This window comes from Thamnophis sirtalis, unplaced genomic scaffold (assembly GCF_051295495.1).
Source record: "Thamnophis sirtalis isolate CommonGarterSnake01/CBP01778 unplaced genomic scaffold, rThaSir2_p1.2 scaffold_9, whole genome shotgun sequence".
NCBI lineage: Eukaryota > Metazoa > Chordata > Lepidosauria > Squamata > Natricidae > Thamnophis > Thamnophis sirtalis.
In genome coordinates this window covers 76,052,301-76,077,219 of record NW_028261389.1, presented here as the reverse complement: position 1 = coordinate 76,077,219, position 24,919 = coordinate 76,052,301, and the positions used below count along the sequence as shown (strand labels likewise).

The 24,919-nt window shown below is 45.5% G+C and overlaps 1 protein-coding gene across 1 annotated transcript; it reads right to left on the bottom strand.

Moving 5' to 3' along the window:
• Position 1: 1 nt before the first annotated feature.
• On the bottom strand, positions 2–24,742 carry RINT1 (RAD50 interactor 1). The gene is made up of 16 exons (XM_087722314.1): positions 24,648–24,742; positions 20,619–21,213; positions 19,220–19,299; positions 18,381–18,579; positions 16,838–17,079; positions 15,247–15,420; positions 15,008–15,160; positions 13,429–13,585; positions 11,494–11,604; positions 10,608–10,833; positions 9,053–9,190; positions 7,766–7,965; positions 6,404–6,618; positions 4,483–4,663; positions 3,714–3,832; positions 2–1,345 (listed from the first exon to the last, which is right to left on the bottom strand). The coding sequence occupies exons 2-16, from the start codon at positions 20,664–20,666 to the stop codon at positions 1,123–1,125; spliced, it is 2,466 nt and encodes an 821-aa protein (XP_087578440.1). The 5' UTR covers positions 20,667–21,213; positions 24,648–24,742; the 3' UTR covers positions 2–1,122.
• Between the last annotated feature and the right edge of the window lie 177 nt (positions 24,743–24,919).

Sequence of the window (24,919 nt, the reverse complement as noted above, 5' to 3'; positions counted from 1 at the left end):
GAAGCTTTTCAGCAGTCCTTTTATTTTCAGTGAGACAAATTGCATTTAAATTTAATTTTTTCCATCAGGAAAAAACAAATGACATTATGATTAGTTTAGCCATTGTCAGGAGTTCATAGCCCCCAACTTTCTAATCAAAAGGAGGAGGCTAATCACATTTATTTTCTATAATTTTAGAGTATGTTTAAAGAACAGCACAAATTTCTGCGAAGGCTTTTATCTTATCCGTATTAGAAGTATGCTGGCGTTAGGAGCCAAAGTAAAGTAATATTTCCCACAGAACAGCATTCAAAGATGTTTGTCCCTTTTGTGCTTTTTGTCAACACTTTGTTTCATTCAAAAAGGTAAGAACGGTTTTGCTGTTTTTACCCCCCTTGTAATATTGTGTAACATCACAATCTTGGTAACACAAAAGGTTTCGAGGACACCCTGATGCAGCCTAAGCGAGATTAATCTCCGTCTCAGAAGAGGCAATAAAGTAAAACTGGTCTGTCTCAGAATTTTTTTAAAAAAATACCCCAGCGTGTTCCTTTAAGATGGCCATTTCTGTAATATGGAGCATATATTAGAATAATTTCTCCATTGAAAAAAATTCCCCTTGATTACCACAGTCAATTGAGAAAAGGACATGAGTCACTGACAGTAAGTTACAACTAAACATTACAGCCGGTATATTATCCAGACTTCATCAAATTGCAAATGTTTCTTTGAAACTGCGATATATATATATATCAACATCACCATTTAACGACCCCATAATCCCTTGCAGGGTGGAGTCTGGGCAACTGAATGGAGCTGAGTGTTTACTGGCCAGTTGCCCTTCCTGTTGCCAATGCAGAGTTTTGTTTCAGCAGATATATTCTCTGTGTGCCCAGAGAGAGAAATATCTGCCTCTACCTAGGATTGAACTCACAATCTGGCGAGAGCTCCACCTCTAGGCCACTGTACCACTCTGAAATAGTGATGTATGTATGTATGTAAGTATGTATGTATATATGTCTAATTTTCAGTGTTTTTAATGCATTTTTTTTCTTTCCAAGGCAATATGTTCAACATCACGTGAGAACGAGTGGTAATTTCTAAATAATAATAATTAGTGTCTCTCCATTCTGTTTATCCTGATTATCTGCCAGTGTTAGGCCAATTTGTCCTCAAGTTAAGGAGGATCTCAACATCCTTTGGAGCCAACTTATAAATTCCAAGTTCATTTAACGCCGCCACGGCAGTGGGTTGTTTTGAACCAAAGGCGATTCCGCTTCTGGTTTCGGTGTCTGATTGGAGCACGTCCTTCAACAGCAGGGCTGATCCGATGTTTAGGTTCAGTACAATGCAAGCCTCTTTGATGCTACATAAGGAAACAAACAAAAAAAATCAATTCTAAACCGAGTGTAGAAGTTTAAAAAGCTTATAAGTGTGAAAATTAGTCATAAGCAGACGTGGTATTCTGCCAGTTCTATGCCGTCCCATTTAGGAACTTTTTTTTTTAGCCAAAGCACATACGCAGAAGGCTGAGCAACATGCGTGCGCATGCTCACATTTGCGAACCGGTAGGGAAGGTGAGTGAATACCCTCCCCCCTCAGTCACAAGTCACTTTTTTCAGCGCTGTTGTAACTTTGAACCGTCACCAAATGAATGATGGTTAGATCGAGGAGCGGTGTCCTGTAAAGAGCGGTGGAGTTTTGCTAATCTCTTAACCTCAGCAGAGCTAGAAGGAATCCTCTTTCTCTCAGGAAGAATGTACCCCAGTCACTAAATGAGTTGGAATCCCACAAATCTGACCTCTTCGCCCTCTCATATGTTCCTCTGGTCTCAGCTGATCCATAAATAAATCTCCAATTGCAGGATCTTAAGACAGGTACGTCAATGAAAGGGAAAGGAGGGAGATCTTAAATCATTTTACCACGCTGAAACAAAAGGGGCAGGCAAAATAACAGGTTAATCCCAAAGGTGCTTCCCCCCCCCCCCGGCAACTGCCCTTTTTTTAATCGCTTGAAGATATTTCGCTTCTCATCCGAGAAGCTTCCTCAGTTCTGACTGAATGGCGGACGATGGATGGATTGATATTCCTTGCAGTCATCTGGTCGTTAGCGCCCTCTCTGAGAGTCGTTGGCGGTACCTGGGCTTTATCTGGGCCCCGAAGAGTGTAAATGGGTGTGAAGCCTTCTGGGAACTGCTAGGAGATAGGAAATGTCTTCTTCCTCCTCCTCTGTTGAGAGAAGGCTGTTCAATCTTAACGACCACATGACTGCAAGGAATTTAAATCCTTCCATCGTCCACCGTTCCGTCAGATCCTGGGGACACAGATAAACCTCTCAAGTGCTTCAATAACCCTCTAAAAGGATGCAAATGACCAGCTGTCTTCAAGGAGTATAAATCCTTCCATTTCCCCACCCTCCAGCCAGAGCTGAAGAAGCTTCTTGGATGAGAAGCAAAATGTCTTCAAAGAGAAAGAAAGAAACCTCCAAGTGGCCTCAATGACTCTCTAAAAAAGGATGCAAATGACCAGCTGTCTCCAAGGAACATAAATCCTTCTATTCTCCCACCCTTCAGTCATAGTTGAAGAAGCTTCTTGGATGAGAAGCGAAACGTCTTCAAAGAGAAAGAAAGAAACCTCCAAGTGGCCTCAATGACTCCCTAAAAGGATGCAAATGACCAGCTGTCTCCAAGGAGTATAAATCCTTCCGTTCTCCCACCATCCAGCCAGAACTGAAGAAGCTTCTTGGATGAGAAGCAAAATGTCTTCAAAGAGAAAGAAAGAAATCTCCAAGTGGCCTCAAGGACTCCCTAAAAGGTTGCAAATGACCAGCTATCTCCAAGGAGTATAAATCCTTCTATTCTCCTACCATCCAGTCAGAGCTGAAGAAGCTTCTTGGATGAGAAGCAAAATGTCTTCTAAGAGAAAGAAAGAAACCTCCAAGTGGCCTCAATGACTCCCTAAAAGGATGCAAATGACCAGCTATCTCCAAGGAGTATAAATCCTTCTATTCTCCCACCATCCAGTCAGAGCTGAAGAAGCTTCTTGGATGAGAAGCAAAATGTCTTCAAAGAGAAAGAAAGAAACCTCCAAGTGGCCTCAATGACTCCCTAAAAGGATGCAAATGACCAGCTATCTCCAAGGAGTATAAATCCTTCTATTCTCCCACCATCCAGTCAGAGCTGAAGAAGCTTCTTGGATGAGAAGCAAAATGTCTTCTAAGAGAAAGAAAGAAACCTCCAAGTGGCCTCAATGACTCCCTAAAAGGATGCAAATGACCAGCTCTCTGCAAGGAATATAAATCCTTCCGTTCCCCACCCTCCAGCCAGAGCTGAAGAAGCTTCTTGGATGAAAAGTGAAACGTCTTAAAGAGAAAGAAAGAAACCTCCAAGTGGCCTCAATGACTCCCTAAAAGGATGCAAATGACCAGCTGTCTTCAAGGAATATAAATCCTTCCATTCCCCACCATCCAGTCAGAGCTGAAGAACCTTCTTGGATGAGAAGCAAAACGTCTTCAAGGAAAGAAAAAAAAACCCACTTGCCTTTTGAAGATTTATTTATTTATTTGTTAAATTTCTAGGCCGCCCAATCCCGGAGCACCTTTGGGACAACCATGAACCTGGAGGACCGAGAATCTCCAGTTACAGGGCGTGAATCCCTCTCTCGAAAAAACTAAGGAGGAAGCTTTGATTCCTCTTACACAACTCAGAAATAGAACTCGAGACATGTCATACTCACTGTTTGAAATAATTCTCCGGCCGTTTGCAGTAATGGGAAAACAGAGGGAAAAGATTCCGGGTCATGTCGAACTGGAGCTGGGCCGCTCCACCTTCGTTGAAGTGATTGGCTAGAATGACCTAAAATAAATATTGAGGACAGATAAAAAACGAGCGACGTTTAAAACTAGGAGCGTTATTCTCAGCTGAAGTCTCAGCGAGACGCCGGCGACGGTGTTCTGACCTAGGCTTCACAAGAGCATGAAGCAAACTCCTTGTCCCGACAAAAAACCCTTTTAATTTGTGCTCATTCACATCCAGCAAAGTCTTTCTGGGGAGGATTTACAGTCACAGACCTTATCTGGCTTGGAGAGCTGCCAGGTCGATATCTGCAGAACTTGGCAAGGAGCCTCAGAGAGTCATGAACCAATGAAGCGAACTAATTGTCTCCTGCAAACTCCACTCCCCTTTCGCTCCTCTTTTATTTCCTCTGGGAGGGGCCATTCATCGTCCACTTGTGGCCTTACTCCAAAGTTGACCTCTGTTCTTTAGCTGTTCTCTGTCTGGCAACTTTGCACATGCGCATCCTGGGAACAGGCTCCAGCTGTTCTGACTCCGAAGGCAGCTAACTGTCAGACGGCTCTGGCCCTCTCTCTGCCTCCGACACAGAGCCCTCATCAGAGCCTTCCCCAGATTCCAGGCATAGCCCATGTTTCTCTCCAACCTCCTCACTGTCTGAATCTGCTGCCAGCTCTGCTGGCTGCTGGCGGGCCACAAGAGACGGTCCTTACCTCCTGATAGATGAACAAGTCGACTTGCTCCGCGAGCATTTGCCAGAAGATTTTGAACAAGGTGTAACAAAGCTGCTGCTCTAACTGAAGGAGCCGGTCTCTCAAGGTCAGGAGCAAGGGACAGGCGCTGCTCGATAAGGACATCACGGCTTGTTCGGCCTGGGAAGGCAAGGAGAGCCACCTAAACGAAGAGACGCGAAAACTTGGCTCGAGTCGACCCGTAGCTTCGCTTGTTCCCCTTTCAGGGGAAAAAATGTTAGGCGCGAAGATTCGGGCCCACGCGTTAAACCTGATTTTATGCTTCACGCCTGTAACACCAGAAATCTAGTCAACTAACCCGTCAGCATTAAATTGGCGCTAGAGAATCAAACAGAATTCAAGAAGGGAGGGACGGAAGACCTTTGTGGGAACGTAATGATTCCAGGCTGATTCCGCTCTTGACTCTGCCTCGCCTTCGCCTACAAATGGTACATGTAGGAAAGCATCTGTTCAGACCTCAAGGCAAGGGCGGGCAACCTATCATAAAAAGGGAGACATGTTGCCAACCGCCTCCCCATTATGTGCTTTGAGGCCTGTGATAGCGAACCAATGGCACATGCCACAGGTGGCATGCAGAGCCCTCCCTCCAGGCATGCCAGCCGTCGCCCCAGCCCACATGTGCCTCCTGCCAGCCAGCTGTTCTTTGGGTCCCTGCCACGCATGCGCTGGGGTGGGGCCTTCCCCAATCTCTGCAGTTCCCCCCCCCCCAGTGCACCCTAGCTTTCTCTCCCCAGCACGCCTTAGCTTTCTCCTGCGTTTCTGCTTCCCGTGCCTTCCCCGATCTCCACAGGTTCCACCCTCTGCAGGTGCCTTTCGGTGGCAGGAATGCAGGAGGAAGCCAGGGTGCGCTGGGGAGAGAAACTGCAGATTGGGGAAGGCACAGGGGGCAAGAATGGAGGACAAAGCTAGGGCGCGCTAGGGGGGGGGGAGAAACTGGAGATCGCGAGGTCTCCCCCGCGCCCCATTTTTGGGCCTGAAAAGCCTCCTGCACCTACCTGGAAGCCAAAATGGGCGGGGGAGCAGGGCGCATGCACAGGGAATGTGTGTGGGGGAGGCGGGCTGCATGTGCAGGGTGCGTTTGCATTGCATTTTGGGGATTGGGGCGCGCTCTGGGCACTCCGCACCAAAAAGGTTAACCATCGCTGGGCTAGGCCTTTTGATTCCCATCAATCTTATGGGATTTGGGTCACCCTGAAGGCCCAGGAAAACCTCCAAGGGGCCACAAGGACTCTCAGAGAGAGCGCTAACGACCAGAGGACTGTAAGGAGTATAAATCCTTCCATTCTCCACCACTCAGGTCAGAACTGAAGAAGATTGTCGGATGAGAAGCAAAACGTCTTCTAGCAAAACAAGGAAGTCCAGTTGCCTTTTGAAAGAAAGCACCTTTGGGAAATCGATGGTACAGAGCCCTTTGCCACCGTCCAGCAATTCTATGAGCTAATCGCCGGACTACATAACCCATTCCTTGGGGGCAGAGAGACAAAGAAGGAGAGGCTCACGGCCTTCCTCCTTTCAGTGGCCTTATTGGCTGGGCAAGCCCCCCAAGGTGGCAGTGATTAATTCAGTTCGGTGTATAAACAACTTAACATTTGTGTCACTCTAAAAAGATTGTTTTCCAGTGGTCAGGAGGTTCCTTCCCCTGTCAAACTTCCTGGAGTCAAGAAAGTGAATTGTCAATGAGTTTTTCCCACCTGCCCGCAAAACTACCCATGAACACTTTTGATTAGAAGCAGCAGCAGCAAAGTTTTAACCTAGCAGCACTGATGCCGTTACCTAGTAGGGTAATGAAACGTCTGTAAGAAAACCACCGAGCTCAAGAGAGCACCGAGGACCCCCACATTTCGAACCCCGGGTTACGGATATTCCCCTCTGAAAGTTTTACCTTTCCCTTTTGTATATCTTGGCCTCCTCTTTGACCTCCTTGAAGACGTGACCGACTTGGCGAGTGAGCATATCGTGCTTCAACCGTTCCAGGAGGTGGATCATTTCGTCGAACACGGAGCTCTCCAGCGAAGCCAGCTGTCCCAACTGCAGCTTGCTTAGCGTGTCGCTTTCGGCGGACAATTCCAGCGCAGCCTGCTGAAGCTGTAAGAAAAACTGCCCAGACAACAGGGGAGAGGGAAAAGTATGACCTACTAGTCTTTTGAGGTTCTTAATTTGTGAGATGCTAGGCCCAGCGGGAAGCCCCACACATATGCGCAGTGGAACTGAGATGGGCTCTGCATGCCACCTGCGTGCCAGGACACACACACCCCAAAGGGTTTTCGGGGTGTCTTACCACCACAGTATTTATTTCCAGAGAGTAAGTCCTTTGTATACAACGTTTGGTTGAAATGGCTCGAGGCGTTCCAGAGTGTGTGTGTGTGTGTGTGTGTGTGTGTGTGTGTCTGTCTGTCTGTCTGTCTGTCTGTCTGTCTATCTATCTATCTATCTATCTATCTATCTATCTATCTATCTATCTATCTATCTATCTATCTATCTATCTATCTATCTATCTATCTATCATTTAAAGTCACAACCCCCGGTATGCCCAAATATGGGAGGAAGATCACACTTCCATTCTCTGTCCTTCGGCTCGTCACAAGAGACCATCCAGACAGAAACCCAATATTTTTTACTGTTGCCTTTTTGTTACATTTGTTATATTTGTGCCTGATAAATAAATAAAGGGAGTCATGCGCGCATGTGGGCGTAATGTGTGTGTGTATGTGTGTCGCACAACACTATAGATATAATTCATTCTAGGATCTATTAATTCTAGGATTAGGAAAAACAAATACTCGGGGGAATGGCGGGTTATCCGCGAGTGTTGTATATTTCTAAGCTAACTTTCTGGACTTATTCAAAGTGAGGATGTTTTTGGGACGATAATAACCGCTGTACCATCCCTGCTTTGGGATTGTGGCCAGTGACACACTCAGAACATAGAAACATTTGTGAGAGAGTGACTTCCCCCTCTATGCCCACCGGGGTTTGGTTGTATGACCACAATTGAGCCCCAAATTTCTGCTGCTAAGTGAGACATTTGCTAACTGAATTTTGCCCCATTTCTTGCAGCTGTTGCCAATGTAACCCTGGCGACAGCACGGATGACGTTACCCAGTTTGGCAATGAAACGTTTGCAAGGAAACCGCCGAGAACGAAGAATGCCAAGGACTCACAAATCATTCTTTTCTATTTTTTCTTTGCTTAGAAAGCATTTCGACAACCCACCAAGGGCCACCCGTGATCACACGTGACTTACAACATTGTCAGCCCAGTCCGCTAGTACGGTGGCGATGTAGTTGACTGCGTTTAGGATCGCGCAGTATCGGAAGGCCAGGGGCGTTCTGGTTTCTTCCTTCATGACTTGAGTGAGCCGGATTCGAAAGTCGTCCGCCAGCTCTTTCTGCAATTCCAGGAACCACAGTTTTCTGGCTGCTGTAGGAAGGTGCTTGTATCTATCTATGTAGAGACAGGAAAGTGTTGGCGTTTTGCATACATCAAAATTCAAGTCCCGTGTTTCGCCAAAAATAAGACCTAAGCCCTAGCATGGTTTTTCAGGATGCTCGTAATATAAGCCCTACTCCCAAAATAAGCCCCAGTTAAGATTGTCAGGCAGACAGATGCAATTTAGTAAGATAATTCCCCCAAAATAAGACTTAACTGAAAAATAAGCCCTAATCCATGAATAGAAAAGAGGAGAGTAATGTAGAATAAAGTAGAGCAGAGCAGAGTAGAATAGAGTAAATAGAATTGGGTAATAGAATAGAATGAGTGGAGTAGAGAAGAATAGAGAATAGAGTAGAGAAGAGTAGAATAGAATACAGAAATAGAATAGAATGCAACAAAGTAGAACAGAATACGGAAATAATAGAATAGAATAGAATGGAACAGAGCAGAGTAGAATAGAGAAGGGTAGAGTAGAGTAGAGTAGAGTAGAATAGAATACGGAAATAGAAGAGAACAGAGTAGAGTAGAATAGAATACGGAAAGAATAGAACAGAGTAGAGTAGAATAGAATACGGAAAGAATAGAACAGAGCAGAGTAGAATAGAGAAGAGAGTAGAGTAGAGTAGAATAGAATACGGAAATAGAATAGAACAGAGTAGAGAAGAATACGGAAATAGAATAGAACAGAGTAGAGTAGAATAGAATACGGAAATAGAATAGAACAGAGTAGAGTGGAATAGAATACGGAAAGAATAGAATAGAAAAGAGAGTAGAGTAGAATACGGAAAGAATAGAATAGAATAGAACAGAGCAGAGTAGAATAGAGAAGAGAGTAGAGAAGAGTAGAGTAGAATAGAATATGGAAATAGAATAGAGTAGAGTAGAATAGAATACGGAAAGAATAGAACAGAGCAGAGTAGAATAGAGAAGAGAGTAGAGAAGAGTAGAGTAGAATAGAATAGAATATGGAAATAGAATAGAACAGAGTAGAGTAGAATAGAATAGAAAAGAGAGTAGAGTAGAGTAGAATACGGAAATAGAATGCAATGGAATGGAATAACAGAGTTGGAAGGGACCTTGCCAAGCAAGTTATAATTACCGGTGATCACCAGAAGCAGAGTCATAAACGTTTCTGCGCAGTCTGGAACTTTCATCTCATCTACATCAGTGATGTCTTTGTACTGGGAGACCCACGCAGTTTCCGACGAAAGCATGGAGTCCATCTTCTGAAGAGCGACTGTGAGGTGGACACAACGATGAAAAGAAAAAGACTCGTTCACAAACGCAGCTAACAAGAAAATGCAGTGTCAGAAAACGAATCGACAGCATTTAAAAAAAAAAATCCCAAATGCCCGTACTATGGCGCATAATTAGCCTAAAGGCTATGCATGCCCTTTTTTGGACAAAAAACGGGCCCATTTTTTTCGAAAAACGGGCCATTTTGGGGAGGTCTGCAGAGTGCAAAACCTTTTTTTTAAAATTTGTCTTTTCAAAATCTTGGTGCGTCTTATACTCCGGTGCATCTTATACTCTGAAAAATACGATAAGTTTGACACCCCTGGTGCAAGATGGGGGAGGGGAGGGGGAGAGAAAAAAACGGTTGGGTTTGTTTTACTTCAAGGAAACGATTCCTCTATACCGTGTACGGGCTCTGGGAAGTCGGGGGGGGGAGGGAGGTGGGGTGTTTGGGGGGGGAGGGTAGGGGAGGGGGGAACATATACTATATGTTAGATTTCAACGTAATGCGATTTCACATATATACTGTTTCTCTTTAATTTCTCCGTAAAAATAGGACAAGCTGAATACATTGACATATAGTAGAAATACACCAAGGGGAGGAGGAACGGGATAGAAGGAAGAGGGGTAGAGAGGGCGGGAGAGAGGACGGGAGGGAGGGTGAGAAGGAAGGGAGGGAGTGGACTGGGAGAGAGGAGTGGTAGAGGGGGAGGGGAAGTAGGGTAGAGGGGAATGATGGAGGGAAGATAGTAAGTTGGAGGGGGGCGGAAGAAAGGGTTCTACCACAAAACCGCGGATGACAAAATCGCGGTCGACGAAAGCGCGTATGTGACGTCATCACAGCGCGACGAAAAAGATCGAAAAATGTAAAAATAAAGCTAAAACCTTCCCCTAACCCCCCAAACCTAACCCTAAACCTAACCCTAAACCTAACCCTTAACGTAACGAAAAACCTAACGCTAACCCTTAACCTAACGCTAAACGTAACGCTAACGCTCTAACCCTAACCCTTAACCTAACCCTAACCCTTAACCTAACCCTTACCTTTATGTGAATCGGCTTGCTGTAATTTAATTTTTATTTCAATTTTTCGATCTTTTTCGTCGCGTTGTGATGACGTCACATACGCGATTTCGTCGACCGCGCTTTTGTGGAACGCGCTTTTGACGGGTCACGGAAGAAAGAGGTGTATGGAGAGCGGAAGAGGTATATTGGGTTTCTATTTGAGTTTGAGTTTTATTTTGTTTATATTTCTGGGGGTATTGCTGACAAGAGGAACTGCTGTGATTATTGTTTAATGTTGTATGGCCCCGGTTATGCACAGTATATATGCGACTGTATGAAAATGAAAAATGGAAAATAAAAACATTAACAAAGGGGGGGGGGGAAAAAGAGGAAACGATTCCAAGGCGTCTTACATTTTCTCTCTACAGTTAACCACCTCTGAAAGTAGGTTTCTTCTGACAAAATGTGCATGCAGCTGGGGAGGCTGCCGAGATAACCGTGAACGCCGTGCAGCTCTCTTTCGAAGAGGAGGATCTCGTCCACCAGGTGGCAGAAGAGGTTGTCGTCGTACAGCATGCAAGGGATCTCGGCGTCCAGCTTCTCCAGGATGAGCATCACCAGAGCGCGGGAAAACTCCAACTGTAAGAAGCAAAGAGAGAACATTCAAACTTACCGATGAAAGGAGGCGGCACTTAGGGCAGGCAGTCCTCGACTTACAACGGTTCGTTGAGAGGCCGTTCAAAGTTGCGACGGCACAGAAAAAAAGGGATTTATGTTTATGACCGTCCCCGACGTTCATGTGATCCAAGTTCAGACAAAAATCTTACAAACTGGAGAATGTAGCAAATCAGGAACAAGAGAGAAAATGAAGTACTGTACAGTAGTCCTCCACTTACAACAGTGTATTTAGTGACGGTTCAAAGTTACAACGGCACTGAAAAAAGTGACTTATGACGGTTTCTGACACTTATGACCGTTGCAGCGTCCCCCATGGCCACGTGGTCAAAATTCGGATGCTCGGCAACTGGTTCATATTTACGACGGTTGCACTGTCCTCTGATAGCAACCTTCTGACCAGCAAAGTCAATGGGGAAGCCAGATTCACTTAACAACCGTGGTATTAACTTAGGAATAGCAGCGATTCACTTAACAACAGTGAACGTTCGTAAAATGGGGCAAACCCCACTTAAGAACTGTCTCCCTTAGTAATCTAAATATTGGGCTCAATTGTGGTCGTAAGTCGAGGACTGCCTGTAGCGCAATGGCTGTCGATCGGGAAGCAAAACAGGAGAGGTTTACCCTGGCGTTCACCGAAGTTCCGGCTTTATCCAATATGGGCTGAACTTTGCCTTCCAGAAACGAAACGTGATTTCCAATCCACATCAGTACTTGCGTAAGATACCACTCGGGCTTCGGAAGGAAACAAGTCAGACAAAATCAGACGAAAAAATTGTGCGCTGCTCGGTCCAAGTTACAATTCTATCAGCAACACTATGCCCGAACCTCAACAGCGTCCAACGTTGGCAACTTTTAAGACCTGCGGACTTCAACTCCCGGAATTCCCCATTGCTAACTTCCACTCTGCACATTCTTGGCTGGCCCAGAGAAGCATCAAGGAGCGAGTTATTATTATTTACTATTAGCTGATTACCCGGCGTTGCCCGGGTATTTATTCTTAGGGGGAAAATGTCCGGACCAAACGTAATTTCTAAGGTTGGATTTTCCCCCTTACCAGTGGGAGCCCTCTTGTGGAGTACTGTGAATCCATTACCGTGGCAACTCCACTGCGCTGTACTGCTGTACAGGAGAAGCCATTTACAGCAGTATGGTAGAAGCCGTTTTAAGGCACAACAGGCTGTATCTTAACAGAAAATACACCCCAAGGGATGTGTGTTAGGGGTTTCTTACCCTCCCACAGTATTTCTTTCCAGAGAGTAAGTCATCTGTGTACCAAGTTTGGTTGAAATTGCTCGAGGCGTTCCAGAGTTATGCCAGAACATACACACACAAACACACACACATCAGATTAACGTATGGCATTGCTACCCTGGGCAGGCGACAGACAACAATATTGCAGAATGGTAGTTTGGCTTTTCAAGGTACCAGTCCTGTTATAGCAGGGGTCCCCAACCTCTGGGCCTCAACCTGTTTGGAATTGGGCCACAAAAATGGTGGCTGAGTGTGTGCGCATGGGTGCGAAGCTGCATTTGTGGAAGTGGCGCACGTGCGTGCACAAAACCATCCCCTCTCGCTCCGTCTCCGCTGGTCCACCGAGCCGGAATTGTCTGAGACCTCTGTGCTATAGGAAAAGCTTATGTATTTCCCAAAGTGCGCCACAAGAGGGCGAGCCTGGCTTGCACCAGAGAGAAAGACTAGCGGCTCTTCCTGCAGTGTCACCCAGTGTCTTTCTCCTCGGAAGCGGGCGCCGCAACCAGAAAAGCTCACAGCTGGTGGGAACGTGACTGCCTCCACCAGGTCTCCGAACGAAGTGGTACCTATTTTATCTACTCGCACAGTGCGTTCTTTTGAACTGCAAGGTGGGCAGAAGCTGAGGCATGTAACAGGAGCTCACCCCTACATGCAGAGCGAGGGCTCGGACGGCTGCAGCTGAAACCATCTCCAGTGTCATTCAGACACCACGCCCCGCGTGAACGAGTGAACACAAAGCACTGCATCCAGGAAGTCCCGGACTTACAAGAGTTCGTTTAGTGGCTGTTCGGAGTTACAACAGCCCTGAAAAAAGTTTCCTACTTATGACCATTTTCGCATTTTGATGGTCATGTGACCAAAACTGAGACGCTTGGCAACAGATTCATATTTATGACCACTGCAACGTCCCGCGGTCCCATTTTGTGACCTTCTGACAAGCAAAGTCAATGGGGAAACAACCGTGTTACTAATTTAAGCAACTCCGGGATTCCCCTAACCACTGGGGGAAGAAAGGTCGTAAAATGGGGCAAAATTCACTTAACAACCGTCTCACGTTTGCAACCTAAATTTGGTCGTTAAGTCGAGCTATGCTACCGGCCACGCTACGGCAACTTCATGTCTTACCGAATATTAGGCAGATAACGACTGCACATTTTCCAATTCAACTCGGTAAACGCAGGTGATTTTTCAGAGAAAGCCGAAGATTGGGGCTCATGCCAGTTACCCTCCCGCGCTGCCATCTTTACCGAGTCAGGATTTAAAAAGGGAATCTCTAAGAAGAGGATTTGCACATGAAGGCCATACCTTGGTCAAGACGTTGGTTTGCCGGTTCCCCGTGAAATGGTATTTGAATCTTTTCTGGAGGGGAGCCAACATGATCTGCATCGGTAATATAATAGGCGGAGTTGGCGGAAGGAGGTACTTCTCTGGCAGTTGCTTCGGTTTGGTTAATAGTTCGTCTCTGAGATTTTTTTTATGCGTTAAGGTACAATATGGTGAGGATATGTACAAGGGCTTACAGACGTAGGATGACGCCCACGCCTTCTCCTCCTATGATTTGGCTGCTGAGATTTTGCAGTATCCTTCCCCTGGAGTGGGGAGGGAATGGAGATTTTGCAGAATCCTTCCCCTGGAATGGGGAGGGAATGGAGATTATGCAGTATCCTTCCCCTGGAGTGGGGTGGGAATGGAGATTATGCAGTATCCTTCCCCTGGAGTGGGGTGGGAATGGAGATTATGCAGTATCCTTCCCCTGGAGTGGGGTGGGAATGGAGATTATGCAGTATCCTTCCCCTGGAGTGGGGTGGGAATGAAGATTATGCAGTATCCTTCCCCTGGAGTGGGGAGGGAATGGAGATTATGCAGTATCCTTCCCCTGGAGTGGGGTAGGAATGGAGATTTTGCAGTATCCTTCCCCTGGAGTGGGGTGGGAATGGAGATTTTGCAGTATCCTTCCCCTGGAGTGGGGTGGGAATGGAGATTTTGCAGTATCCTTCCCCTGGAGTGGGGAGGGAATGGAAATTTTGCAGTATCCTTCCCCTGGAGTGGGGTGGGAATGGAGATTTTGCAGTATCCTTCCCCTGGAGTGGGGAAGGAATGGAAATTTTGCAGTATCCTTCCCCTGGAGTGGGGTGGGAATGGAGATTTTGCAGTATCCTTCCCCTGGAGTGGGGTGGGAATGGAGATTTTGCAGTATCCTTCCCCTGGAGTGGGGAAGGAATGGGGATTTTGCAGTATCCTTCCCCTGGAGTGGGGTGGGAATGGAGATTTTGCAGTATCCTTCCTCTGGAGTGGGGAGGGAATGGAGATTTTGCAGTATCCTTCCCCTGGAGTGGGGAAGGAATGAGGTTTTTGCAATATCCTTCCCCTGGAGTGGGGTGGGAATGGGGATTTTGCAGTATCCTTCCCCTGGAATGGGGGAGGGGGAATGGGGATTTTGCAGTATCCTTCCCCTGGAATGGGGTAGGAATGGAGATTTTGCAGTATCCTTCCTCTGGAGTGGGGAGGGAATGGCGATTTTGCAGTATCCTTCCCCTGGAGTGGGGAAGGAATGGGGTTTTTGCAGTATCCTTCCCCTGGAGTGGGGTGGGAATGGAGATTTTGCAGTATCCTTCCCCTGGAGTGGGGTGGGAATGGAGATTTTGCAGTATCCTTCCCCTGGAGTGTGGTGGGAATGGAGATTTTGCAGTATCCTTCCCCTGCGACGCCCACCAAACCACGCCCACCAAGACACGCCAACAGAACCGGTAGTAAAAAAATATTTGAATTTCTCCACTGCCACAACAAATACCTTAAGATGGCTGAAATTTGGATATCTGCAACTCTACATTCCATGTAGAATAACACAGATAATTCTGCATTGAAGCAAACGCTCAAAGGATACGAGGGCTGCAGTTTGAGGAGCTGAGAAAACAAGGTCTCGAAGTTACTGTAGATTTCCGCGGCATTCGTGGAGGAAGGAGCCAGGCCCAAATTTTTGGTTTGAGCTGGTCCGATGAACGGCCAGCGCAGCTGAGTCAGCGTCTCTTCGAAGTCACTGCAAAAAGATGGAGCCTTGTCGTAACCGCCATGACTCTGCGATCCAAAGGAAGCCTCGGACAATTGCCGGACAATTTTTCCTACCTGGACAATTTGTCTTTCAGGATCTTGTGCCAGAACTGAATAGTAGACCTTATAAAAGTTAAGAGATGCGAGCAGGAGGATTCTTGAAGCTTGATGTCTAATTCAGCCATGGATGCTAACGCAGTAGCTGCCTCAGGCACGTTGTTAGTCATAAGATACTGCTGGATGTTGTCACTAGCAAAACAAAGGGGGGGGGAAAGAAACGGGGGACAAATGAGCAGAGATTATACAGCAGGGGTGTCAACCTCACGGCCCGCGGGCCGGATCCGGCCCACGGTGTGCTTAGCTGGCCCATGGGGCCACCTGGAAACAGCGAAGGACCGACCTGAGGTGCCTCCACCAGCAAAAACGGGCGGCTCTCCCGAGCTCCGTTTTCGCTGGCAGAGGATTGCAGGAGGCCACGCCCACCTTGCCCCTCCCCTCCAAGGTCAAACACAACCCTGATGCGGCCCTCCATGAAATCGAGTCTGACTCCCCCGTTATACGGTGTGTGGTATTGCCGGAAGTTAAAAATAATCAAATAAAACCCAAGTAGAATTACTGATTAGAAGAGAGTAGCAATAGCAATAGCAGTTAGACTTATATACCGCTTCATAGGCCTTTCAGCCCTCTCTAAGCGGTTTACAGAGAGTCAGCATATTGCCCCCAACAATCTGGGTCCTCATTTTACCCACCTCGGAAGGATGGAAGGCTGAGTCAACCCTGAGCCGGTGAGATTTGAACCGCTGACCTGCTGATCTAGCAGTAGCCTGCAGTGCTGCATTTAACCACTGCGCCACCTTGGCTGTATTTGGCTGACGCAGCTTTGGTACTCTAAGAAAGGTACATTTCGGCTCTAATATATACGTTTACGATAGCTTTATTTCAGAAACGTAATTTGGATTCCTCCTGTGCAGATAGGATTCAGAAGCCGTTGTTTCCATTCTGGTTTATGTACTCAGAAGTCCCTTAAAAAAAATCTACAAAACAGCTTTTGGGGAAGACAAAGGAAGCTGTTTTGTTTTTTAAAAAAAGAAGGATTAATGCACGTCTCTTTACATAAATACTAGCTGATAACACAGCATTGCCGAGGTATTTAGATTTTTGTCTGACAGGGAGGCATTGGGAGGGGCCTTTCTTCTCCCTACTCCTATGCCCATCCTCCCTGCCCTCTCCCTTCCCCCCTCCCATGGACTCCTCTTTCCCGCCCTGTCTACGATCCTGGCACTTTGTCCCAAATTCATTAGGCGCTTCCCCATTAGTCCACTGGCTTTCCAGAGGAAGTTGCAAAGGAAGGTGACATCACAAACAATTGCCGCTCTAGGACTCCACACTCGCTCTCGTTAACGGGCCAGGCATTCCAGAGTTATCCTGGAACACACACACACACCAGGGGTGTCTTTACCCCCTCAGTATTTGTTTCCAGAGGGTCAGTCATCTGTGTACCAAGTTTGGTTGAAATTGTTCGCTCTCGCTGTATGTTATGCTGGAACATACATACATACATATATACACACACCATTTTTACATATATATAAAAGATGATGATTCCGTGGCTTTAAGCCTTCCATTACGCTGAAATTACATGAAATGACGTGCAAACGTTCTTTACCTCAATTCTTCTACTTGTGAAATCTGTTTTAAATAAGCCAGGTGTCTTTCGACTTCTTTTATTTGACTTATCAAGGCACCAAATTCCTCCATCCAAGGGCCGGAGCTCAACAGGTGGCTATTCACCAAATCGTGCAAGATTCCTTCGCTCTCCAGAAGCTGATCCAGAGATTTCTTCGAATCTTCCGCGTTCTGCAACGCCTTCTGGATTCTTTTGGGAACTTCGGATGAAACCGTGACGACCTGTATCGATGCGAGAACAACCAGCTGTTATCCAGACAGTCCTGGACTTATGATGACGTTTGTTGCTAAGTGAGACATTTGTTGTGAGTTTTGCTTCGTTTTACAACCTTTTTGGCCACGGTTATCAAGCGAATCACTGCCATTGAGTGAATCGGATGGTCATTGAGTGTATCTGGCTTTCCCCCATTGATTGTTTTGTCCGACGCTGGCTAGGAGGGTTATATAATACAGGTAGTCCTCAACTTACAATAGTTCGTTTAATGGCCATTCACAGTTACATCATGGAAAAATGTGACTTATGACCGTTCCTCATAGTTACGACCCTGACAGCATCCCTGTGGTCATGTGATCAAAATTCAGACGCTTGGCAATTGGTTCCAATTTATGACCTTTGCCCTATTCCAGGATCACGCGATCTGCTTTTCTGACCGTATGACCAGCAAAGTCAACGAGGAAGCCGGGTTGCTAACTTATCAACTGCACTGATTCACTTAACAACGGGGGGAAGTCGTAAAATGGGGCAAAACTCACTTAACCGATGTCTCACACAACAACAGAAATTTGGGGCTCAATCGTGGAAGTTGAGGGCTACCTGTAGTGGTCACATGACCTCAAGATAGTGGAACTGTCACATATACATGCCAGTTGCCAAGTGGCTGAATTTTGATCCCATGACTGCAACGGTCATACCTGGGAAAACTGGCCGTTAAGTCGCTTTTTTCAGTGCCATTGTAAATTCAGTCACAAAAATAATGGTTGTAAATCAAGGACTACCTGTATATTCAAAATATTATTTGTAACTAGCAGATAATGTCCGGAACAAACGTAATTTTTAATGTTGGATTTTCCCCCTTAGCAGAGGGAGCCCCCTTGTGGAATACTGTGAAGCCGTTACTATGGCAAGTCCACTGTGCTGTACAGTAGAAGCCAGTACGGCAATACGACACAACAGGCTGTATCTTAACAGAACACACACCCTGAGGAGTGTTAGGGGTGTCTTACCCCCACAATATTTGTTTCCAGAGAGTAAGAAGAAGGAGGAGGAGGTAGAAGAAGAAGAAGAAGAAGAAGAAGAAGAAGAAGAAGAAGAAGAAGAAGAAGAAGAAGAAGAAGAAGAAGAAGAAGAAGAAGAAGAAGAAGAAGAAGAAGAAGAAGACATAATCCCAAGCCTTGCATAATGGTGTCCGATACTACATTTAAAGTCCAAAATATCTGGAAACTTTCTAAAAAATGTGCTCTTTTTCTTAAAGCATTTCAATATACCTTCGTTCCCAAAAAGGACAAAAAAAAAAGGAGCTCACCTGTTCTTCTAATTTCATCCTGTTTTTTGACAACTGTTCGATCAGCTCCCCAAGCTTGCTTAACGAGTCGTAATCGTTCCCGACTTTCCTTTCTACGAATTCGGACACGTAGAACGGGATGTCACAGGTCTCGGGGTCTTTAGGAATCTTTTTGTTTCCAGTGTTCAGGTTTTCCACTTTCACGCCATCGGTGGTAGTACTGTTTAACGAAAGTGGGTTAATAAGTTCGTAGCCCAAGCAATTGTAAACCTTTTTGCAAATGCCAAATAACACTTGTGAAAGGTATAGGAAGAGCTCCAAAAAAAGTATTAAACGCCCGCAGACAATGCAAACTTGATCAAAGGCAAGAAAAACCATACACACTTTTTTTTGCACGAGTGCATTCGTGGCATTTTCCCAACTATTGTGGTTGCGTTGCTCGAATTCCTCTTCCATCAGGATACTACAGGGGCGGGTTTCAACCTGTTCGCGGCGGTCCCTGCGAACCGGTTGGTCGGCGAACCCGGAAGTAACTAACTTCCGGGAACGGCAAAGGGCCCACCCGCGCGCCCGCGCTCCTTACCCGGTTTTGACGAGTTCTGTGCTTCCACGCATGCGCAGGACACATACAGCGCCTGCGCGATCCTCCAGGAGCAGCTTGAGCATCGCACAGACGCTAGTACATATGCGTGTGTCGCGCGTGTGCACGCTGCATGCGTGCGCTGCGTGTGTGCACGCCGCACGTGTGCGCGAGGAAGCCGCCGGCCCCGTTCCAACTGAACCGGTTGGAACGGGGCGAGAAACCCACCCCTGGGATACTACTACCAGTAACTATACTAGTATTCTCTGTAGGAACTCACCTCAGGAACTCATCGGCTTCTGCAGGATATTCTGTTTCTTCTTCCCCTTCCTCCTCCTCCTCCTCTCTGCTGGGTTCCGGCTAAGACAGGAGAATACATTTATCAGTCTGGATTGCAACTTCGCCTTCAAGAACAACTAGCGTAGCTTATTTCCTCTTCTCAACCAAAGCTTCCAAATACACTTGATCACCTCCCAGGATTCCAAACAGAACAGCCATGTGATTTGGCAGCATGGTGATTCATGCGGTTAGGACACCGGGCTGACGATTGGCAGGTTCGCGTTTGAAACCTGGCTGTTGCTGTGCCATGGATGAGCTCCGGCGAGCCGCTCCAGCTCCTAGTGACTCAGCAGTTCAAAAGCAGGTGACTGCAAGTAGATAAAGGGGTACTGCTCTGATAGGTAACTTAACAAGAGACATGAAAGGCGTTCCTAACTGGGCAATTGACATGTGTGTGTGTGTGTGTGTGTGTGTGTGTACATATAGGGAATCAATATGCTCCCTCCCATATTTGGGCATACCAGGTGCTTTGACATAACACTTAATCATTTCCTTGGCTCAGCTGATAAGGGAGGAGAGCTTGTGGCTTAGAGGTTAATACAGCTGCCTAATGTGTAAAAAAAGCCCAGGTTCGAATCCCAGTGAGGGTATGGCTAGCTGATGAGAGCTAAATAGCTTGAAATAGATCTAGTCTCCATTTATTTACCAGCAAAAATGCAACACAAAAATGGGTTTTCTGTCTGGAAGGCTCCTAGGTTGGAGCTGAAAGGCAAAAGGGAAGCAGTATGCTTCCTCCCGTATTTGGGCAGACCAGATGCTTTGACATAACACTTAATCATTTCCTTGGCTCAGCTGATAAGGGAGGAGAGCTTGTGGTTTGAAGGTTAATATAACTGTCTAATATGTAAAAACAGCCCAGGTTCGATATATATATATATATATATTGACCACCTGGCATTTGAGCGGGGAGTCCTGAGTCTGGACAATTTCTCCTCCAGGGTTTTACACATACAATTCCGGCTTCCAGGAGGCCGTCCACCAACAGGATATACATCGCTACCTGGTCAGCCTTTTGCTGATGGTGCTCTGGCACAGACATTACCCCTACTCGATCTCCATCAGTCAAGTCCTGGAATTCCTCCAGGAGGGTTTGGTTTATATATATAAAATTCAACTCTAAGAAGTACCAACAATACATATGGAATGAATAGAATAGAATAGAATAACAGAGTTGGAAGGATTTAACTTCTAGTTCAATCCCCTGCTCAGGCAGGAAACCCCATACCATTTCAGACAAATTGTTGCGCAATCCCTTCTTAAAAACTTTTCCAGTTACTTTCCGATTGTTAACAAAGAGAACTAGGAGGTACAACTCCACCCCCCCCCCCAAAAAAACCTACCTCAGTAACTGCCAATGATGCAGCACTTTTAATTCCTGATTGTGCCATTTCCAACTCAGCAAACAGTTGTTAAGTTTTGGATGAATTTTAAAAAGGAAAAGGCTTAGTAATATGATCGAAGTGTCAAATATCAAAGGTCACATAGAACAGACTGTTTTGGATATAATCAGAAGGCTGGTATAAGATATAAAGGGAGCATGGAAGCCAATGTCTTTTTTATATATATATATATCTGCTAATTCAGTCTGTTAGGACTGGATAGCTAGCTTCACTCAGTAAAGATGAGCATGGAATGGATAGGATTAACGGACGCGGAGGTCTCTATAACCATCAGAACACGTAATGGCACTTTGGAATTGTCGTCTGGCTCCTGAGGTTGCTTTCCCAATGTTTTAATTTGTGTTGTTGGTTTTGTGCAAAACAGCCACGAAGAACAACTGCCAGCCACATAGCAACTGAAGTCTCTAATCCATATATTCTTGTTTCTTTTATCCTCTCATGCATTCTCTTTTTTTCCTGGGCTTTCCACAAGTCCATAATTCTTCCAATTGTCTTAAAGAGTCATGTTCCTTAATGGGCTGGTCTTTGTTTTCATCTAGGGAGAAAAAAATCATAATTTTTCCATAAATATTAAGACATCAATGTTCTCTCCCAGATGTTATTCAATGTGAAATTGTTCTACTTAGGCAAAAATACGTATGAGAACATAGTACACAGTATGAAAATAACGATATGGGATTTCCCCCCCCCTTCTGTAATTATATACTATATATACTATAATTATATACTGTAACTAGCTGGATACCCATGCTCTGCTATGAAACTATGTGATCAGGCTTGATAAATTGACACAAAGCTTGAAAATTAATGAGTAGTTGCAATCGGGCTTGATATAAGGCAACTGGCAGTTGGAACAGAGTTCTTTTCAGGTGGGGAGGGGGAGTAGAATGTCTAACTCCTTAGCATCAAAGTGTGTTAATATAATACTGTACAAGAAATACTAATGACCTGATGGTCATTTCGAAAAATCCTTTCTTAGCGAGTACCTAGAAGCCAACAGGAACCTGCTATTTAACATATACATGAAACCGCTGGGCGAGATCATTCGGAGGCACGGGATTAAGTACCACCAATATGCGGACGATACGCAGTTGTATCTGTCCGCCCCGTGCCAACTCAATGAAGCGGTGGACGTGATGAACCGGGGCCTTGAGGCTGTTAAAGACTGGATGAGAGCTAACAAACTGGTACTCAACCCGGAAAAGACCGAGTGGCTGTTGTGTTTTCCTCCCAAAAATTTGGCTAACGTTCCATCAATCAGGCTGGGGGGGCAAAATTTATACCCCTCAGACAGGGTCCGCAACTTGGGAGTCCTCCTGGATCCACAGCTGAGTTTTGACCACCACTTGTCGGCTGTGACCAGGGGGGCATTTGCCCAGGTTCGCCTGGTGCGCCAGTTGCGGCCCTACCTGAACTGGGAGGCTCTCACAACAGTCACTCGAGCCCTTGTGATCTCTAGGCTGGAATACTGCAATGTGCTCTACATGGGGCTGCCCTTGAAGAGCATCCGGCGACTTCAGCTAGTTCAGAACGCGGCCGCGCGAGTGATCATGGGCGCACCACGGTTCGCCCATATAACACCGATCCTCCGTGAGCTGCGCTGGCTACCTGTTGATCGTCGGGTGCACTTCAAGGTCTTACTTACCACCTATAAAGCGCTCCATGGTAGTGGATCTGACTATTTGAGAGACCGCCTCCTGCCAATTAGCTCCCTGCGTCCCATCAGATCGCACAGAGTAGGCCTCCTCCGAATTCCATCCGCCAGTCAGTGCCGACTGGCGACTACGCGGAGGAGAGCCTTCTCAGTTGCAGCTCCGACATTATGGAACAACCTCCCCGTGGAGATCCGTACCCTCACCACAGTCCAGGCCTTCCGCACAGCCCTCAAGATCTGGCTATCCCGTCAGGCCTGGGGATAGGATTACTCTCACCCCGCCCAAATGTTGAGTGAATGTTGTGTTTTTCTGGATAATTTTCTTTTATTCACGATTCTTTTTCTTTTTAAGTCTTGTCTTGCACTCCCTTCCCCTCATTGTTGTAAGCCGCCCTGAGTCCCCTCAGGGAAAAGGGCGGCATATAAATCCTCAATAAAATCCTAAATCCTAAAAAAACCTACATGGCAAATTTCAAATTTCTAGGATTTACAGTTCTGGAGATTTCGTGATGATTGAGTGGCATTTGGCTTTTATATATATATATATATATATATAGATAGATTATATACCTTCCAGGCACTGTTTAACTACATGAATGATAAACAAAAGTTTAATCTGGGATAAAGTAGAAGAACTATACCAAGAGAGTACAGAGAACACTGAATCTCAACAATAAGAAACCACTGCAATTATGTATTAATGTGCAATATTAAAATCCACAGTTATCCCTAACAAAATATTTAAAATATTTGGTGGGAAATTTATTAAAAATGCATCATCTAGGCTTCTGCTGGCAGCTGAAGGTTCTAGAAGAGCATTATTTGACTTAGCTTTTTCAAACAAATGATCTGAACTTGGGTGTAACTGAGAGACATATCCGATTGGCAATAATCTCCATGATCTCTGCAATAATAAACACTTATTGCCACTAAAATTAAAAAGGGCCTGTTTTGAAAAAATAAAATAAAACACCAGCTCCTCTGCTCCGAATGGAAGTTGATTCTATGAGGCCGATTCCGATATATTTGGCTGACTGGCTCCAGTGAACCATATCAGGATGGATTCTTACAGTCGGTTAGAAATAAGGGTGATTTTATCATCTGTAGAAGGCACCTATATTTTACTGTACAGTTTTATTATGAATGAAGGTAAGTTTCATTATATTATAGATTTATATAACAACTAGATTCCTCTAACAGCTTTGTACCATATAGTATCAATCTTATTAAGTCTCAATAATCTTTTTTCCACTATGTATTCAAAATGAACTGTGATACTATATATATGTATATGTATGTATGTATGTATGTATGTATATGCATATCTATCTATCTATCTATCTATCTATCTATCTATCTATCTATCTATCTATCTATCTATCTATGTGCTATTATATATATCTATGTGTATGTCTGTCTGTCTATCTATGTCTGTGCTACTATATATATCTATGTGTATATATGTATATTATATATGTATATCTATCTGTCTGTCTGTGATACTCTGTGTGTGGGTGTGTTGTGTCTGTCTGTCTATCTTTATCTATCTATCTATCTATCTATCTATCTATCTATCTATCTATCTATCATCTATCTATCTATCTATCTATCTATCTATCTATCTATCTATCTATCATCTATCAATCTTGTCTTTTCGAAATACAATTTCATTGTATTTATTTTGTACAATGACAATAAAGACTATACTATACTAATTGTCTGTCTATACAGACATTCATACACAGAAATATAAGTCTGGGTATATGTATATGTGTGTATATACACACAAACATCAACATCAGAATTTCATTTTTTTCTGGTTTAACATTTTTTAAGAATTTCATTTTTTAATGTGTGCCAGTGTATTCACACAAAGAATGACAACAAAGGTTATCTGATCTTAATAAGGGCGTTCAGAAGATACCCTATTTGCTTTATTTATTTTTAAATTGCCCATATATAATCGCACCCATTTCTCCCTGTCGATCCTGATCCTAAAGGGTTGCCTTTTATTCCTCATTTTTATGAGTTCATCTGGCAGGTCATTGACCCCAATCAATCAATCAATCAATCAACGTCAGTCAATCTATCAGTCAACAAAATAAATAAATAACGGCCAGGCGGGCCTGCCAATCCCCACCAATGATCCCCTTAAAAGAGCAGAGAGAAGGCTGAGAGCTCTGGAAAGCAGACCGCTGGGTGGAGACACCTAGAGGTCCGCAAAACTCGCCTAATGCCCCCTTCCCAGGCAGAAGAGAACGGGAAACGAGGGAAAGGTCGTGAGAATGCAACACTCGGGCAAGAGAGCCACTCACCTCCTCCGCGTGTCAGCAGAAGCCACGCCTCTTCCCTCCGTTGGACGCGTCGGCATTCAACGTCGCTCCGAGAGGGGGGGGGGGAAAGGGCCGAGCGACGCCTTTTGACGTCACCAGGCGACCCGGCGCAGGCTTTTGGCGAAATTTCTGGCTTCGGGAAGAGAGAGGCCGAGTCGCGCGAGAGGCCCGCCTAGAGCGGCCAGCTTCCGGTTCGTGGCCGGACGTGCTTCTTCGGGGAAGCTTCCAGTGGAGAGCGGGGTGGGGGTGGTTGG